Source organism: Equus asinus, chromosome 5, assembly GCF_041296235.1.
Source record: "Equus asinus isolate D_3611 breed Donkey chromosome 5, EquAss-T2T_v2, whole genome shotgun sequence".
NCBI lineage: Eukaryota > Metazoa > Chordata > Mammalia > Perissodactyla > Equidae > Equus > Equus asinus.
In genome coordinates this window covers 80255383-80274239 of record NC_091794.1, presented here as the reverse complement: position 1 = coordinate 80274239, position 18857 = coordinate 80255383, and the positions used below count along the sequence as shown (strand labels likewise).

Here is an 18857-nt window from a genome sequence, read left to right as displayed (position 1 = left end):
GAGATCTAATGTGCAGTATAGTGAATATAGACAACAATATTGTATTATAATAATCAAACTTGCTAAGAGACTAGATCTTAAGTATTCCAACTACAAAAAAGAAATGATAATTATTTGATCTGATAGAGGTGCTAACTACCACTAAAATGGCAGTAATATTACAATGTATAAGTGTGTGAAATCAACATGTACATTTTAAATTTACACATTATATATCAAATATATTTCAATTAAAAATACATACAGAAATAAAAATACTTCTCTTAAAAGCGGAGAAAAAGAAAAGGGCTTCAAATACTCAGATCCAACAGGAATACAGGCTTGAGATGCTCCATCAAGTGAAGCACCCCATCCAGATGAGGTGTTAGCCAAAGGTAACAAGAACGTGCAACGGATGTTGGAAGAAGAAAGTCATGATCATCAACTTAGGTGTTAAGTTGAGCTGCCGAAGCACAGACTAAAGCACCTATGCTTTATAATAATTATTTATCCTGATCCATGTTTTTCCCTTGTTACCCTATGTGAAGAACATTGGTGGTAGCTAACAGTTCAGGTTTTAGGTTAAAATAGACCAAACTGGCATTCTCCCAAACTAGTATGGAAGCTGAAGTGAATGTATTTGGTGTTGATGAGAGGAATTTTTATTCCATACAATGTACAGAAGTGGATGTGTAAGGAAAAAAGAAAAGAACTGTGCTGTGTAGCTACTGTCTGATCCATTCTCATCCTTCTCCATCCTATTATGCACTCTGGGAAGCTGCCCATACAGACTACAGCAATGGACTCTCTTGCCCTCTTGCTTCCATTTGAGTGTGGCCAATGAGAAGAAATTGTAGAAGACAGAGGGCATAAGGAGAGTAAGGGAGGAGGATAATGCCCCTGGTTGCCTCCCATGCAGGTTTCTGTGTCCCTCTACTGAAGGTGATAACTCCTTTCGGGTAACACTCTCCATACAGCTTGCTCTCTCTCTCTCTCTCTCTCTTCTTTCTCCTCTCTCTCTCTTCTTCCCTCTCTCCCCCAAGTTGTGTGTGTGTGTGCATGTGTGTGTCCCAATAACCATCCCTTTCTCTTACTCCTTCAGACCTAGGAGTGGTAATGGACCCTGCAGTTACTGCCCTTGAGGTACTGCACCATTCCTTGGTACTTTTATTAAACATAGTCCACACTTTAACAAGTAGTCTCTTAATAAATGTGACTCATAGTACCCAGATTAAGTGTTCTAAATCTGCCAGGATCCTGATAATTAAAAGTTAAACTTGAGATCTCCGTTATTCATCCTGGCGGAGACTTTGAATAGTTAATTAGATATAACATCTGTATTTGCGTCTTTATCTATAGATAGGTAGATATATCTCCAGGAGAGATATCTAGGCTGAAGATAAAATTGGATAGTCAAACGCATATAGATGTGGTGCCAGCTTGGGAGCATAGTGGTTAAGTTCGTTTGCTCTGCTTCGGCAGCCCGGGGTTTGCAGGTTTATATCCTGGGCACAGACCTAGCGCCTAAGCCATGCTGTGGCGGCATCCCACATAAAATAGAGGAAGATTAGCACAGATATTCGCTCAGGGCCAATCTACTTCACCAAAACCAAAAAAAAAAAAAAGCACACAGATGGTTTTAAAAGCCATGTAACTGGATAAGATCAACAAGGGAATGAATATACAAGGAGAAGAAAAGAGAGACAAGGACTGAGACTGGACATTGAAAACTTAAGAGAACAAGGAGAAGAGAAACCAGAAAAAAGAGACTAAGAAGGACTGGCCACTGAGTATGGAGTGTGGAGTCCTCAAAGCAAGTGAAATGAGTGCTTCGAGTAGGAAAGAGCAATCAAACATGTCAAATGCTGCTAATGGTCAAATGCAAGCACTGAGAAGTGACCACTGCAGTTAGCGACATGAAGGTCATTAGTTACCTTCACATGAGGTAGTGGTGAAGGAGGTATTAGCAGTGTAATAAGGGTGAAACCTGACTGGTGTTTTTCAGAGAAAATTGTAGGACAGGTATTGTAGACAGAAATACATACAACTCTTTCTAGGAAATTTCCTCCAGAGGAGAGCAAAGATATGGGTGATAGCTGACAGGGAAGATGAGGAGGGTTATTTTTTCTCTGATATAATATAATAAAGTATTGGTACTTCCATCTCTTTTTCCTTCTGCCAATTCAAGATAACTGTGTGGTTCTCTTTTTCATTCTCCTCAACAAAATAATGTGCAAGTTTACTAACTAGGTTGCCAAAAGCCAAGTTCAGGTTTTCCTGAAGATAATCACAGACAGTGTCAGACAGGAGAGTCACTGTAGGTGGCAAATAAAGTCACAGAGACGAGAGAATGTGATGTCAGTCTTACCTGAAACCCTAGAGCCAGACCTATGTCAAGGAAGTTTGGGTTTCTCCTCTTGATTTTTCTAAAAGCTGTATTCACTACTGTACTTAATTTAAAAAAATTTAATTAAACAAGGCTGGAGTTTATACTACAGAGCCACTGACACACGTGGTATGATATCATCCCTGCGTTGTTGGCTAAATCTTGGTTCTCAAACTTAAAAGTGCATAGAGATCACCTGTAAAATCTTTCCACATGCAAATTCTGATTCCATAGGTGTGAGGATGCCAAGATTCTGAATTTCTTAACAACTCCAAGATGATGCTGGTGACGCTAATCCACAGATCCCTCCTTGAGAGCGAGTCTAAATCGCAATGGAGAAGCTTTGCGTGAAACAATGAACACTGCATAATAATATTGACACCCATGGGTAATTCCCTCCCCTTGAGTTTGGGCTGGACCTAGAACTTTGCTTCTTGTGAATACCCAAAAAGAGATGGGAAGTCATTTTCAAGATCAAGTTACCAAAGATCCGAGCTTTGGCATTGCTCACAACCCTCACAACCTTTCTCTTGCTCTCTTGCTTGCTTGCTCTGATGAAGCCAACTGCCATGTGGCAAGCCACTCTAAGGAGAGGATGGATGCTCTGTATAACAGTCAGGGAGGAAATGAGACCCTCAGTCCAACAGCCTGCCAGGAACTAAATCCTGGCAAACAATCAAGTGTGCTTGGAATCAGACCCTTCCCCAGTCAAGCCCTAGGATATCTGCACCTCCAGCTGATAACTTGATTGCCATCTTCTGAGAGTCCCTAATCCACAGGACCAAGCTAAACTTCACTCAGATTCTTGACTCACAGAAACTGCAAAAAAGTAAATGTTTGTTGTTTTAAGCCACAAAATTTGGGGGTAATTTGTTACACAGCAGTAGATAACTAATAAAGAGGAATTGCAGAGTCACAAGGGAACTTTTGAGGATGATATTATAATGATCTTGATTATGGTGATGGTTTCACAGGTATATACACATTTCAGAACTCATGAAACTGTGTGCTTTAGGGGCTGGCCCTGTGGCTGAGTGGTTGGGTTTGCGCGCTCTGCTGCAGGCGGCCCAGTGTTTCATTGGTTCGAGTCCTGGGCGCGGACATGGCACTGCGCGTCAGGCCACGCTGGGGCAGCGTCCCACGTGCCACAACTAGAAGGACCCACAACAAAGAATATACAACTATGTACCGGGGGTCTTTGAGGAAAAAAATAAAATCTTAAAAAAAAAAACAAAAACAAATTGTGTACTTTAAATTTCTACAGTTTATTGTATGTCAACGTACTTCAATAAAGTTGAAACTGCATTATGAAAGTGTCGGAGTGGGAAGAGATTTTCCCCCATTTACTGGGAGATTTTACTTCCCCCTGCAAATATCACTTCACTAAAACAGAGCTCCTTTTTTTAGTAACATGAAGGCTCATGTGCCCCAAATTCATACTCTCCTAATGGTACTGGAGGAAAATTGACCTATATTATGCCCTGAACTCTATTTTATATGATCACTATTGAATTTTCTTAAATTGTTCTGTTTTCAGAATGTGTCAAATCCTTGATTGAGCTATGGTTGGGTCACTGATCTGAGAGTCTTGAAGTCATCTTGTGCCCATCAACTTGAACTTATTTCATGGGTCCAGAGCTCAAGCACTCAGTCTCGTGTTCATTTAGTAATAGAAAAGATGAATAATGATGCCAGTTCTTTGCCAGGTCTTGTAAACTGGTGGTACAGAGGTGAATCAGAGCTGAGACTTGCCTTCATGGAGTCCACTGTCTGGTGTCTTCAGGCTTGAGGGACACCCACTGCTATAGCCTTCCAGGTGTTCTCATACATAATCTCACTGAATCTAACCCATTCACATATCAAGTGTGCCCAGTGGATCTTGGAAAGAATTTGATGGAGAAGTTATGTAGGCTGTGTCCCAGGCTTAGTTGCTGGTGCCCATGCTCCTGGGACTTCATTCTGGTGCTTTGCCCCAGGCTGTCACTTTGAGGAAGGCCCTCTTCACATCTTTGTTCCTAAGGCTATAGATGATGGGGTTGAGGAAAGCAGAGATGACATTATAGAATAGAGCCAGCTTCTTATCCTCTTCTGGGGAGGCCTCAGAGCCAGGTCTCATGTACATAACCATACATGGAATAGAGAACATAGTGACCACAGTGATGTGGGAGGCACAGGTGGAAAAGGCTTTGAGTCGCCCTTGGGTTGAGCGGATCCTCAAGACGGCAACAAAGATATTGATGTAGACAATGATGATGAGGGAGAGTGGGACCAACAGAAGGATGAAGCCCAAGATGAAGTCCACCTGGTCGTTGAGAGATGTGTCTGCACAGGCCAACTTCAAAACTGCGGGTACTTCACAGAAGAAGTGGTTTATCTCATTGGGGCCACAATAGGGAAGAATCATAGCAGAGACGGTGTATATCAGGGCACAGCTGATACCCCAGAATCCACAGAAGGCCACCATTAACCTACATAGCAAAGAGTTCATGATGACTTTATACCTCAGGGGATGGCAAATGGCCACATACCTGTCATAAGCCATGATTGCAAAAAGCCAAGACTCGGTGATTCCTAGCATCAGAAAGATGTACATCTGGGCCACACATCCAAAGTAGGAGATGGTCTTCTTCTTGCAAACCAGATGCACCAGCATCTGGGGCACTGTGGTGGTGACATAGCTCATATCCAGAATGGATAGGACACTGAGGAAAAAATACATGGGTGTGTGGAGGCGGGAGTCGATGTGTATCAAGGTGATAATGAGCCCATTGCCCAGAAGGGTGATGAGGTAGAGGAAGAGGAAAACATTGAATAGAATAACATTTATCTCTGCATTACGAGAGAATCCTAGAAGAATGAACTCGGAAAGAGAGCTGTGATTTCCCCAGAGAAAGTCCTGCATCCTTCTCCTGGTGTAGAGAAAGAACAGAGCCATCATTCATCAGGTGAAATCTCCAAATTCAAATCCTGCTGCTACTCATATATTACGAGTTCCAGATACTAGTAGCAAAGTAAGTGAGTATTAGGACACCCACAAAGTTAGCAACCAAATTTTTTAAAAGAATTTCTATTTGATATGAAACAGCGTGTTAATATTGTACCATTTAATCCCAGTTTATCCTGAGATCCCAAACAATAAGTTCCATATTCCAAAATGTAGAACCTGCAAAAGGGGGATCTAAAACTGTGTCTTGCACTTCATGAACGTGCATAGTTCATGCAGCTTGTAAAAGATTCCAAAGCTGTCAAGGAAAGAATTGGATATTTGAAGATACAGCATTTGCTGTGAGTTTCATACCAAATTGGGATGTTTGCCCCTCCTTTGAAGCTTCCCCCAAAATGAGCTTCAGTGGAAGCCGTTGAATAGCTTGATGGCTACTCTGGAACTTCAGAGACACAATTAGATATCTGACTCAAGCCTGTAGTAACAAAAAAAACAACTATTATTTGGAAGTAATTTATACTCTATGAGGGTCAAAATCATGCGTTTCCATGCTCTAGAGATGGGTGATACATGAGAGAGAGAGGGAATGAAAAGAAAAGAGAAGGGAATAAAAGGAAAGAGGGGACTGAACGAGGGAAGGATGGATAGAGGCAGGTAGGGAGGAAGGAAACTACCAGGCTAGGATACTATACTTAATGAATATGTCCTTCAGAAAAGAAACCCGTTTGCTCTCAAATGAAAACCGATAATTCATTACCAAAAGGCTTAGAGTAAAAGAAATAATAAACAACTTCTTTAGGCTGAAGGAAAATGATCCCTGCCAGAAATGTGGAATTGAAAGAAAGAATGAACACCAGAAGTAGTAAATGTGTTGATTATTTAAAGCAACAAAAGGAACACTATCACGAGGGGTTTTAAATATATACATAGACGTGGAATTTGTGATAAAAATATCCTAATGAATAGGAGAAGAAGATGGAGTTAAACTGTTCTAAGATTTTTGCATCGTTTCAGAAACGGTAAACTACTATGTTAAGTGAGACTATAATAATTCAAAGATATATATTTTAGTCTCTAGATCAAGTATTAGCACACTTTTTCTATAAGGGGCCAGATAGTAAATATTTTAGGCTTTGCAAGCAATATACAGTCACTGTAGCATATTTTTATTTGTTTTTTTAACCTTTTAAAATGTAAGACTTATCAACCCTTGCTCTAGAATAAAAATCAAAAGAATAATACAAAATAGTAAAGCTCAAAATATAATACAGAATATAGAGGGAATAATTTAAAATTCTCAGGCCAGCCCAGTGGCGCAGTGGTTAAGTTCTCACGTTCCTCTTCAGTGGCCTGACGTTTGCCAGTTCAGATCCAGGGTACACACATTTGCACCACTTGTCAAGCCATGCTGTGGCAGGCGTCCCACACATAAAGTAGATGAAGATGGGCATGGATGTTAGCTCAGGGCCAGTCTTCCTCAACAAAAAGAGGATTGTCAGCAGATGTTAGCTCAGGGCTAATTTTCCTCAAAAAAAAAAAAAAAACTCAATTATAGTAGTTCCCCCGCCTTATCGGCAGTTTTGCTTTCTGCAGTTTCAGGTACCTGCAGTCAACCACAGACCGAAAATAATGCTGCATCACAATGCCTACTCATTCACCTCACTTCATCTAATCACGTAGGCATTGTACCATCTCACCTCATCGTAAGAAGAAGAGAGAGTACAGACAAGATATTTTGACAGAAAGCGACCACACTCACATAACTTGTATTACAGTATATTGTTATAATTATTCTATTTTATTATTAGTTATTGCTATTAATCTCTTAATGTGCCTAATTTATAAATCAAATTTTATCATAGGTATGTATGTATAGGAAAAAACATCATATATACAGGGTTTGGTACTATACACTGCGGGTCTTGAAATGTATCTCCCTTGGATAAGGGGAGGACTACTGTAATTCAAAAGAAGGCAAAAAAGTAATATAGAAACAAAGAACACTTGGGACAAATAGAAAACAAGTAGTAAGATGATAGACTTAAACCTAATTACAATAACTACATTAAATGTAAGTGTACTAATACAGCCAATTGAAAGACAAAGATTGTCAGACTGTATTTTAAAAAGCTAATAACAATGAAAGAATTCCATAAGTAAAGGGATCATCTGTAAATACCAGAGAATAACAGGAAGCACAATTTCTAGATTATCAGGACAGTACCTGTCAACTCAGGACTTTCTTGCCCCTACCTACTCTCCCTCTTCCTACTAGCCTGGCAGTGACTGAAACCACAGGGAATTGGGATGAGGACCTGACAAACTAAATGATGAAGAAACACACCATACTTCCCCCTTTTTATTGCAGGCAGCTATCTACAGCAAGCCTAACTCAATCTGAAGTGTTATAGAAAGTATCCTGCAGGAAGTAAGAGTCAAGCTAGTCTTTGGAGAGTGGGTAGATGCTAACTAGAGGGGAAGTTCAGCAAAGGATATGCCATGCAGATGGAGCATCATGTGTGAATCACAAAGCATGAGCTAAGCCAGAGAGTGATGGGAGACGGGGCTGGAGAGGTAGGCAAGGACATGGAGGACCTACCTTGCCCTGCCAAAGAGGGTGGATTTTATAGAGAGGAAGATAAGGATCCGTATAGGCATGACATCAGGTTTATATCTGGAAACAATCACTCTGGCTGTAGTGTGGAGACTAAATCGGAGGAGGAACATGTCAACTACGGCAATTATGCAGGAAGGAAAGGATGAGAGTGGGAACTAAGGCAGTGATTATTGATATTAAAGGTAAATGTCAGACAGGAGTCCTTAGGAGGTAGGATCCATGGGTCTAGGTAAGTGATTATGGAGTGGTGAGAAAGAAAGAGGAGTCAGGGTTGAATTCCAGGTTTGGGTAAATGGATGGGTAATAGTGCCACTCAATGAGATAGGGAACATGGGATGAGAAGTTTGAGGAAGGAGGTCAGGAGGACACATGTTGAGTGTGGTTTTGGACTCAGGGAGCTTGTGGGATTCCTCGTATCTGTTGGGTTGATGGGTCAAGAGCTAAAGAGAAATCTCTAGCGATAGGAATCTAGTGTCATCAGCACTTCTGTGGGAACTGAAGCCACCGTAAAGAATGAGATCATCCAATGAGAGTGTGTAGTGGGAGAATGGAGCTGAAAGAAGAACTCTGAAAGGCCACAACATTGAAGGGTTGGCTTCAAGGAAAGAATCCAGAGAAGATGATATTGAGAGGCCAAAGATGGATGACATGTGACACAGAAACCCAAGGAGAGATGGGGTCTGCAAGGAGAAGGTGGTCTTTGTGGCTAAATGTGCATAGACATCAAGTATGACAAGGACCAAAAAGTGACTACCACTTTTAGTAACAAGGAGGCTTTGGGAGAATAGTTTCAGCAAACGTCTACCTGAAGTAGATCGAAGGAAGCAAGCATAGGCTGCATTTCTAAGACATTTGTACTAGATGGAAAGGAGTATAGGTCAGACACTAGGTAGTGATGGAAACATGATTTTTTAAGATGTAAGAATTTTGATTTGCTTATATGGTGAAGCAAATGGTCATTTAACAGAGAGGGGTAAAATTACAGGATTGTAGCAGCCTAAATCATGGAGCAAGGCTTTGATGAAGCAGGAAAGGATGGGATCCAGGCTATAAAAGGTGAGATTAGGCTCAAATCAGAGGAGGAGCCTCTTCCACTGTAGCTGATGGGAAGGGGGGAAGAATTGGTGGGGATGTAGAATATTTCAAATGTCAACATGTAGCAGAAATTCTGAAGTATATCTGTATCAAATCTGTTAGACAACTCTGAGGTTTTTTTGCCTTTTTAACTTCCTTTGTACCCCATGTGAGGAAAACAACCTAATATAACAATAGAATAGCAATAGAATAGAAGAGCAATAGAATCAAGTTACAAAGCCATCTCACCCAACAAGCAAAACAGTCTGAAACCAGCCAGTCTCACGGCTTAAAGACACTTCCATATTTATATCTCTTCCCTAGACCCATCCTCTGAAATCCACGTATTCAACTACCTACTTGAACTCAGCTCTCGGATCTTTAATATGCACCTCAAACTCATTGTATCTAAAACTGAGCTCTTAATTTTCACTGCATGATCTAGCCCTTGGAGCTTATCTCCCATTACTGTCCTTCGCTCACCTGATAAAAACCACACTCTTTCCTTTCTAGTCCATCAACTCCCAACTAGGCTTTCACCTCAGGACCTTTGCCACACTATTCAGTACTTATGCTCTCTTTCACCAGATATCTCCAGGGTGAGTTCTTTCACTTCCTTCAGATTTCTGCCCAATTGTCATTTCATCAGAGAGTCCTGTCTTCACTTCCTTTCTGAAATGTAGCCATCCTTTGCTATCTCTCAAGTCTGCTTCACTTTTCTTCATTGTACTTCTCACTTCTTAAACAACTTATCTATTTATCTGAGTATTGTCTGTTACCCCCAATTAGATTGTTAAACCAAGTATTTTGCATTTTTTCACTACGGTTTTTCCAGTATCAATCATTGTGCCTGCACACAGTAGTAACTCCAATAAGATTTATTAAATTATTAAAGCAAGGATGCTGGTCTTGGACTCCATCCTAGAAGCTATGTTGGGAGGACAAGGAGAGGTGACTCTTACCTGTCCTCTCTAGTGGGGCAAACACATTTGGAACATAGAATTTACAACTGTGATCCATGTCATAGATGGGTGTGTGGACAAGTTGCGGTATGTAGAAATCTATATTGTGATGATGAAAAAAATAAATAAATCTGAGCAATGGTGATGTTTTCTCTGCAGAAAACATCCTAATTCCAGGAGCATTGCAGCAACCTCTCACTTGTGATTCTAATCCCCTAGTTCTATAGCATTTGCTAGGGGCAATGGAGTTTTTTCACTGTGACCTCTGTCCATGTATCTGTAACATGGTGAAGAATGTATGTAGGAAAGAGCATGGGGTGCTTAGAGGAGGAGAAGCAGAGGGAATGGAAATGGGGGATATGTGAACAGGCTCCAAAAGCACACTCAGCCCCACGATCCCTGGTGACTATAACAGTTAGCATGGCTGGACTGCAAGTATCTACATGGGAGGCATCTGCCTTGCTCCCCCGTCCTCAATAAGAGATCCTTAGAACAATCCAAATTTCAAAGTGGTCCCCTAAACCTCTGCCTCCCCTGAGATCTTGCAGTCCCCTCGTCCTCTCCCATATCCTAGTGCTGTCCTATCAACCTTCCCACCTCCCATCTGTCACCCCCTTGTCTTGCCCACTTCCAAGGGTCCCACTGGTTAGAATGGGGACATGGGGGGAGCCCAACTGCCTTAGCCTCCTGAAGAACAGCCCTTCCTCCTTATCTTTATCTTCACTGACAACTAACTGAAGGCCAGTTTCCTTAAGGGAGATGTGCACAGTAAGTCAGATAAAGACAGAGAGGGAAAGAAATGCAGTTGGACAGAGAGAAGTAAACAAAAAAGCAAGTCAGAGACACAGGGAAGAGGTGAACAGAGAAGCAAAGGACAGAGCTAGAAGCACAGGCATGAAGGGACATCCAGATGTTAGGATTTGTGGACAGTAAGAGAGCCAGGGCAGGCAGAAGTTGGGATGTCTTGGATGAGAAGACTCTTGAGCCTCAGGCTGCCTGCCCCCAACCCTGCCACCATACCTGCTGTTGGGCTCCATGTGAGGGATGGATTAGGAGTCTGAGGAGCTCTTCTTTGAAACTCTGCTCCTGGGGGCCCTGATTCCCAGGAGGACAAATCCAACAGCTTCCTAATGAGTTCCCTGTGCCTTTGAATTCCCCAAGATCTGAACATCATCTCTGAACTACAACACCTAGTACTCAAAGCTGTGTATATCCAGAGCCCCCGCCCCTCCCTATGGCTCCTCAAATGGCCTCCTTGCTCTGGTCAGGTCAATCTTCTACCTGTCCATGCTCTCCCATGCTCCATGTTTTCTCTGGGTTAGCACCAGACTGTGTGGGTTGGATCCCTGGTTTCACACAGTTACAGCTGTGTGATTTGGGCAAGTTTCACAAACCTCTCTGGGGCTCTAGCCTTTTATCAGTAAAATAGAACCTGCTTCTATTTTGTAGTGAAGACAAAATGAGTTAATAAGTATAAAGTTTTTAGGACTGCACCTGGCTTATAGTAAGTGATCTATAAATTTATTATTCTCCCTCATTTGCATCTTCTATGCTTCCCACCTGAAGATCCTCTCCCCTTATGTCTTCAAGTCTCTCCTAAATTTCAGGCCCATGTCCCTCAGGAAGTCAACTATGACTACTTGATCTGTTCTGTCTCTTGTTACCCTCACTCTCTGTTATTGTTCTAGGATTCCTGAGTGACCTGTGAGAGCTCTGAAGAGCACAGCTGCATCCCCCAGCCTAACACACCTGCATGTGTGCAGGTCTGTATTTAGAGAGAACACCCTTCAGCTCCCTTGGGAAGCCCCACTTTCTGTCTTCCAGCACATATTTTGTATCTCTCCTTTGGGCCAAGTCTTGTGCAGAAGAAAGGAAATGTAGAGCCAAGGGGCGTTTTTCCTTGTAAATAAGCATTTACAAATCAATGTCTTCAGAGCATTTGGTGAGGAATGCAGCAAATGCAGGGGCTCTGAAGAGGTAGCAGCTAAGTTTTCCCAGGGGAATTACATTTAAATTAGGTCTTTAGCATGCAATAAAATACTCGGGAATGAAATAGCAGACATAAATATTGATCTTACATAAATAAAAAGAATCATAAGGGAATACTGTGAATAACTGAATGCCAACAAATTAGATAACCTAAACGAAACAGACAAATTTCTAGAAAGATACAAACTACTGAAATTGACTCAAGAAGAAATAGAAAATATAAATAGATCTGTAACAAGTAAAGAAATTGAATCAGTGATCAAAAAACAAAAACAAAAAAAAAGAGGAAAAGCCCACAAAGAAAAGCCCAGATTCAGATGACTTTGTTGGTGAATCCTACCAAAGATTTAAAGAACTAATACCGATGTTTCACAAACTCTTCCAAAAAATACAAGAGGTTGGGGCTGGCCCCGTGGCCGAGTGGTTAAGTTCGCGCGCTCCGCTGCAGGCGGCCCAGTGTTTCGTTGGTTCGAATCCTGGGCGCGGACATGGCACTGCTCATCAGACCACGCTGAGGCAGCGTCCCACATGCCACAACTAGAAGGACCCACAACGAAGAATACACAACTATGTACCGGGGGGCTTTGGGGAGAAAAAGGAAAAAATAAAATCTTTAAAAAAAAAAAAAAATACAAGAGGTTGGAGGCTTTGCAACTCATCCTATGAGGCCAGAATTTCCCTGATACCAATCACACAAACACTGCACACGAATACCCATTTTGAATATAGATGCAAAATCCTCAACAAAATGTAATCAAATCAAATGCAACAACATAAAAAGTATTATATATCATGATCTAGTGAGATTCATCCCGACCATGCAAGGTTAGTTCAACATACAGAAATCAATCAGTGTAATATACCATATTAACAGAATAAAGGACAGACAACACATGGTCATCTCAATAGATGCAAAAAAAGCATTTTGACAAAATCCAACACCCTTTAATAATAAAAGACAATCAACAAACTAAGAATAGAAGGGAACTTTTTCAACCTGATGAAGGGCATCTACAAAAACTCCACTGCTAACAGTGGAGTTAAACATTCCACTGTTAACAGCTAAAAATTCCCCCTAAGATTAGGAACAAGACAAGATGTCCACTCTTACTACTTCTATTCAACATTTACTAGAAGTTCTAGCTTGGGTAACTTAACACAAAAAAAGAAATATAAGACATCATACTGGAAATGAAGAAGTAAAACTAAATCTATTTACAGAAGACAATTTCAAAAATCTAAGGAATACACACAGACACACACACACACACACACGAAACTATTAGAGCCAATAAATGAGTTCATCAAGATCATAGAATACAAGACCAATATGCAAAAATCTATTGTATTCCTATACACTAGCAGTGAATAATCTGAAAATGAAATTAATAAAACAGTTCCATTTACAATAGTATCAAAAAGAATAAAATACATGGAAAAAATTATGACAAGAGTAGTGTAAGACTTGCACATTAAAAACTACAAAATATCTTTGAAAGAAATTAAAGGATACCTAAATAAATGGAAAGGCATCCCATGTTCATGGATCGGAAGACACAATGTTTTTAAGATGACAATACTTCCAGATTAATCTACACATTCAGTGCAATATCTATCCAAATCTCAGCTGGCATTTTTTTAAACAAATTAACAAGTGATTCGAATATTCATATAAAAATACAAGGGAATCAGAATAGCTAAAACAATCTTAAAAAGAAAGAACAGAGTTCTAGGACTCACACTTCCTGATTATAAAACTCACTACAAAGCTACAGTAATCAAGACTGTGTGGCACTGGCATAAAGATAGACATAAAAATCAATGGAATAGAATTGAGAGTTCATAAGTAAACTTTCATTTTTGGTGTGTGGATTTTTTTCACAAGGGTGCCAAGACAATTCAATAGGGAAAGAAGAGTCTTCTCAGCAAATGGTGCTGGTCTGACCGACTATCCACATGCAACAGAATGAAATCGGACCCGTAACTCTTACTATATACCAAAAAAGAAGGGTGAAAGACCTAAAAGTGAGAACTAAAACTATAAAACTCTTAGAAGAAAACATAGATATGTATCTTCACGACTTTAGATCAGGCAATAGAGCCCATAAAATCCAAGCAACAAACAAAAAGATAGCTAAATTGGACTTCAAAATTAAAAACTTTTGTGCTTCAAAGGACAGGATCAAGAACTGAAAACATAACCCACAGAACAGGAGAAAGTATTTGCAAATCATGTACCTAATGAGGAACACGTATCTGTAATATTTAACACATAACACAATAAAAAGACAACTAACCCAATTTTTTAAATGGGCAAATGATTTGAATAGACATTTCTCCAAAGAAAATATACAAATGGCCAATATACACATGAGAAGATATTCAAAATCATTAGTCATTATGAACTCTAACTCTAAAACACAATGACATACCACTTCACACCCACTAGAATGTCCATATCAAAAAGACAAAAACAGGAAGTGTTGGTGAGAATGTGGAAGAACTGGAAGCCTTACATACTGCTGTTTGGAATGTGAAATGGTACAGACACTTTGAAAAACTATCAAATGGTTCTACTTCTAGGTATATACCCAAGAGAAATGAAAACATGTTTATGCAAAAACTTGCACACAAATGTTCATAGCAGAGCTATTGATAATAGCTAAAAATTACAAGCAGTCCAAATATCCATCAACTGATAAATAAACAAAATGTGATATATCCACACAATGGAATGTGTTTTGCCATAAAAAGGAATAAAGTACTGATATGTGATATAGCATAAAAAAACCTTGAAAACCTCCTGCAGAGTGAAAAAAGCTAAGCACAAAAGACCATATATTGTGTGATTCTATTTACATAAAATACACAAAATAGACAGAGGAGTAGAAACTGATGGCAGACCAGTCATTCAAGGATCTGGAGAAGGAGGGAATGAGCAGTGACTGGGTAAATGTTTCTTTCTACACTGATAAAAATGTTCTGGAATTAGACAGTGGTGACTGTATCACCTCATGAATATATCATAAATCACTTGAATTGTACTCTTTAAAAAGATGCTAAACTTCAACTTCCTAAAGAGTTTTTAAAACATTAACGTTATGTTATTATCAAATATAATGTATATTAAATTTTATCCAGTGTCTTTATAATATCTATATTATATAGAGGTGAATAGGCTTTTTGATCTATTAAAATAGTAAATGGAAATGCACATTTAAAAATTAAATTTTAATTAAAAATTAATAAATGAATGTGATAAATTAAGACACTACAGAAAGTAAAAAGCTTCCAAACGTGTTTGCCCCATGCCCTGGGGCAGACCCACTTTTTCTTCTCATTGACTGCTATGTTCCTCCTGACAGAGTGGTGATATAGAGAACCAGAATTTGGCTGTGGGATTAGGAAGAAAGAGGCAAAAGGAGTTCTGGGCCTGCCTCCAGACAAAGGGTCCCCTAAGTGGTCCAACCTAAGTCATTAATATTTCACAGTCATTTCCATTGTGCAAATATCTTCATAGGCCTTTTCTTTGTGCAAATAGCTCTTGTAAACCAGACAGACAGAGCTGGGAAAGCAGAGTGCTGTGCGTTTCAGGTCAAAGGCAAGATTAGAAGACTTGAAATCCTTGGTCCTGGCCATTCAAAAATATTGATCAGACCCCAGCCCCGTGGCTGAGTGGTTAAAGTTCCGGCTGCTCCACTTTGGCAGCCTGGGTTCACGAGTTCGGATCCCAGGCACAGACCTACTCCACTCACCAACAGCACTGTGGAGGCGTCCCACATACAAAAAAATACTGGAAGATTGGCACAGATGTTAGCTCGGGGATAATCTTACACAAGCAAAGAAAAGTGGAGGATTGGCAATGGATGCTATCTCAGAGAAAATCTTCCTCAGCAAAAAAAAAAAAAACAAACAAGAAACAAATATTGATCAATCTCTAGACACTTACTGTGTACAGGCCCTCTCTAGGTACTTGAGACAGAGAAATAAATGACATAGTCCCTGTCCTGGAAGAGCTTGCAGTCTAAAGGGAGAGATGGCCACATACACAAATAACTAAAGTAATTCATTAATGGAGGATAGCACAGGGTACTGTAAGAAAACAGAGGGAGGAATTGTGTCTGAGAAAGGTCAGGAAGGGCTTTCTGGAAGGAGAAACATTAAGCTGGGTCTTGAAGGATGAGTAGGAGTTTTCTATGTGAAGAAATGAATGCATAGCTCATTTAGCAGGAACAGAACCTGCAGAAGTGTGATATATGCCCTGCTAGAGTGGTCTAATCACATTCACAAACCCATAAATTCAAGGGCTGTGCAGTATTTTTGGCTGTTGTGCAGGCCCCCAGCCCCAACTTGTTCCTTGCCTGCTCTTGCTCAGATGCCATCTTCATCCAGCTTCCAGGTCTTGCCTGTACGATTTTTACCTGTGTTTAGCCCTCTGGACCCAAATTGTTCTTGGCCTTCTCTGATACTGGAACTGTGGTCCCTATGACATCCAAGTTGGTTTGCCCCTCAGATCTCTGCCACTTGTGTTGCTGAGGACAAGACATCCCACCCTAGATGCTCGAGCAATTACCCAGCCAGGTCAGACCGGATCATACTAAGGCGTGAAAGAGAAGAGAATGTTTAGGGGAGAATTATTAGCCCAGTACATTTGAGAAGTGGCATGCAGGGGAAGTGAGGGACATGTCTGGAGAAGGCTTCCAGTCATTCAGGGCCTTGCTAACCAAGGAGAGAGATCATGTGGCAGAGAATGAAGAGACCTGTGACTAGAATTAGGAACCTGAATAAAGTCTTGGTTCTGACACTGGGCTTCCATTGCTTCAATGATAAAGTCCAAATTACTTAGCCTGACACTTACAGCCTGATCTGATATTAACACATCTATCTTGGTTTTTCTTCTGATTATTCAACCCACACACCTTTTATTCCAGCTACCTTGGGCAACTTGACTATCTGCAAATACATTTTGTTCTTTCACATTTCTATGTCTTGGAATCTTTCTCTGCAGTGTCACCAGCATTTTCCCCTCCTAGACTTTTGAAGCCCAACTTCACTACCCAGTTAAGAGATTACTTCCCACTGAAAACTTTCTGAATTCCCCTGCATATTTCCTCTCAACAAGTTTAGCAGCTTGCTCTTAAATACCTCTATTATATCTTATCTGTCCTCCATCTTACCCATATAGCCACGAATTCCTCAAGGATAGGGAACATACATTTTTGAAATATCCAGTTTTTAGTGCTAGGTTTACACATAAAGGACTCTTAAAAATGTTCATTGAATAAAGCACAAACTGTCATATATGTGAGAATAAAATTAAAATATTCTCAGACATCATGGGGACACAGCAAGTTCACTGCCCTATAAATCCTCTGGAAAAAAAATACTAGAAGACAAACTACAGCAAACCAAAACTGAAATTGAATCCAAGAGGGGGCTGTTTATGAAAAACTGACCACATATTAAGCCATAATGGAAAGGTTTTTTTTATTACCCCAAAAAATACACTACACAAGCAACATTCACTGAGTACAGTGCAATACAATTAGAAATTAACAACTTAGATGTAGCCTAACAAAATATATACCTAAAATTTTTTAAGCAACATTCTAAATTACTCTTTGGTGGGGGATCTTGTCAAGATGGCGGCGTAAGCAGACTCTGAACTCATCTCCTCCCACGAACACAACCAGATTACAGCTATTTTTGGAAAAATTACCCTGGATAGAAAACTGAAAACTGGATAAAAAGAACTCCCACAACAGGGACAGTCCTAACTAAGGCAGAAGAGGCAGAAATTCCTGCTGGAGAGGAAAAAAGCCACCTTTGGGAGCAGTAGAGCTTCTCAGCTGGCCAGGCGGGAGCCACCCTAAGGTACGAGCCCTCCCTGGAGGAGTGAGGTCTGGAGCGGGGGCCGATACTGCTATAAGCATCCTTCAGTCTCAGCCCAACTGAGATGAGGATCTTACTGTCTGGCTTCGCTGGCTATTAACTGCAGTGAGGATACCCCTAGAAAAGCTATTGGATGAAAGCCAAAAAGACCCAAGTCTTAAAGGGCCCACACACAAACTCACTCATTGCAGCAACCTACAATCACTAGAGAGAAGGCTGACAGTGCTTTGGCGAAACGAGATTCACCTGGTGGGCTCTGGGGGCATCTTAGTGAGAGGAAGGACCTCTCCAGAGACTGAGACGTTCGTGGGGGCCATTGTTCTGAACTGGTCCAGGTGTGCTGACACAGACCCCGGTGGGGACCATTGAGGTTCATCCCTTGGCCTGTTAGCCCAGGCATCTGCCACACCCACTAGAGCACAGATTTAATCTAGTTCAGCCAGGGCAGGCAACCCACCACAGGGAATGGTCCCACCTAACAGCAAGACCTCAGGCTACTTTTCAGCCTGCTTTGACTGGGTGCCTTGATCCTCTACAGGCAGGCAAGGGTGTCTGCCTCTGTGGGGCAGGGCCTGTGTGAGGACCAGGTGAACTGTGGGGGGCATTGGTGGAGAGGTGGGGGCCTCTGCAGTGTGGGATCGGGGTATGCTCCAAGCGGTTGAGAAGTGTGCACAGACCAGGACTGTGTTGACGGTGTGTGTGATCCTGTGGGGGGTGAGACTTACCAGCGGCAGAAGACCTGTGCTTCACAAATAGCCATAAAAAGGATCAGCCCCACCTGCCAAAGCTTGAAACAATTGAGTGCCCCCATGCCTAGGGCCAGCCCCACTCAGCTGCACTCCTAAGAGAACTGACAACAGCCTTGTAGGCCTGAGGCCTATCACAACTGTAAGCCTCTGAGCTTAGCAACCAGCTGCACTGGGTACCAACACAATTAAGAGAAAACTGCAATAGAAGTGTGCTAATAGACTTTGTAGCCAATGGTGCTGAGGCTCCCCAAACCAGATTTACAAA

The 18857-nt window shown here is 41.1% G+C and overlaps 1 protein-coding gene across 1 annotated transcript; it reads right to left on the bottom strand.

Annotated features, from left to right (window-relative positions):
* Positions 1–4319: 4319 nt before the first annotated feature.
* LOC106847791 (olfactory receptor 2A12-like) lies at positions 4320–5267 on the bottom strand. The gene has a single exon (XM_014867274.3). The coding sequence runs from the start codon at positions 5265–5267 to the stop codon at positions 4320–4322; it is 948 nt and encodes a 315-aa protein (XP_014722760.1).
* Positions 5268–18857: the final 13590 nt, after the last annotated feature.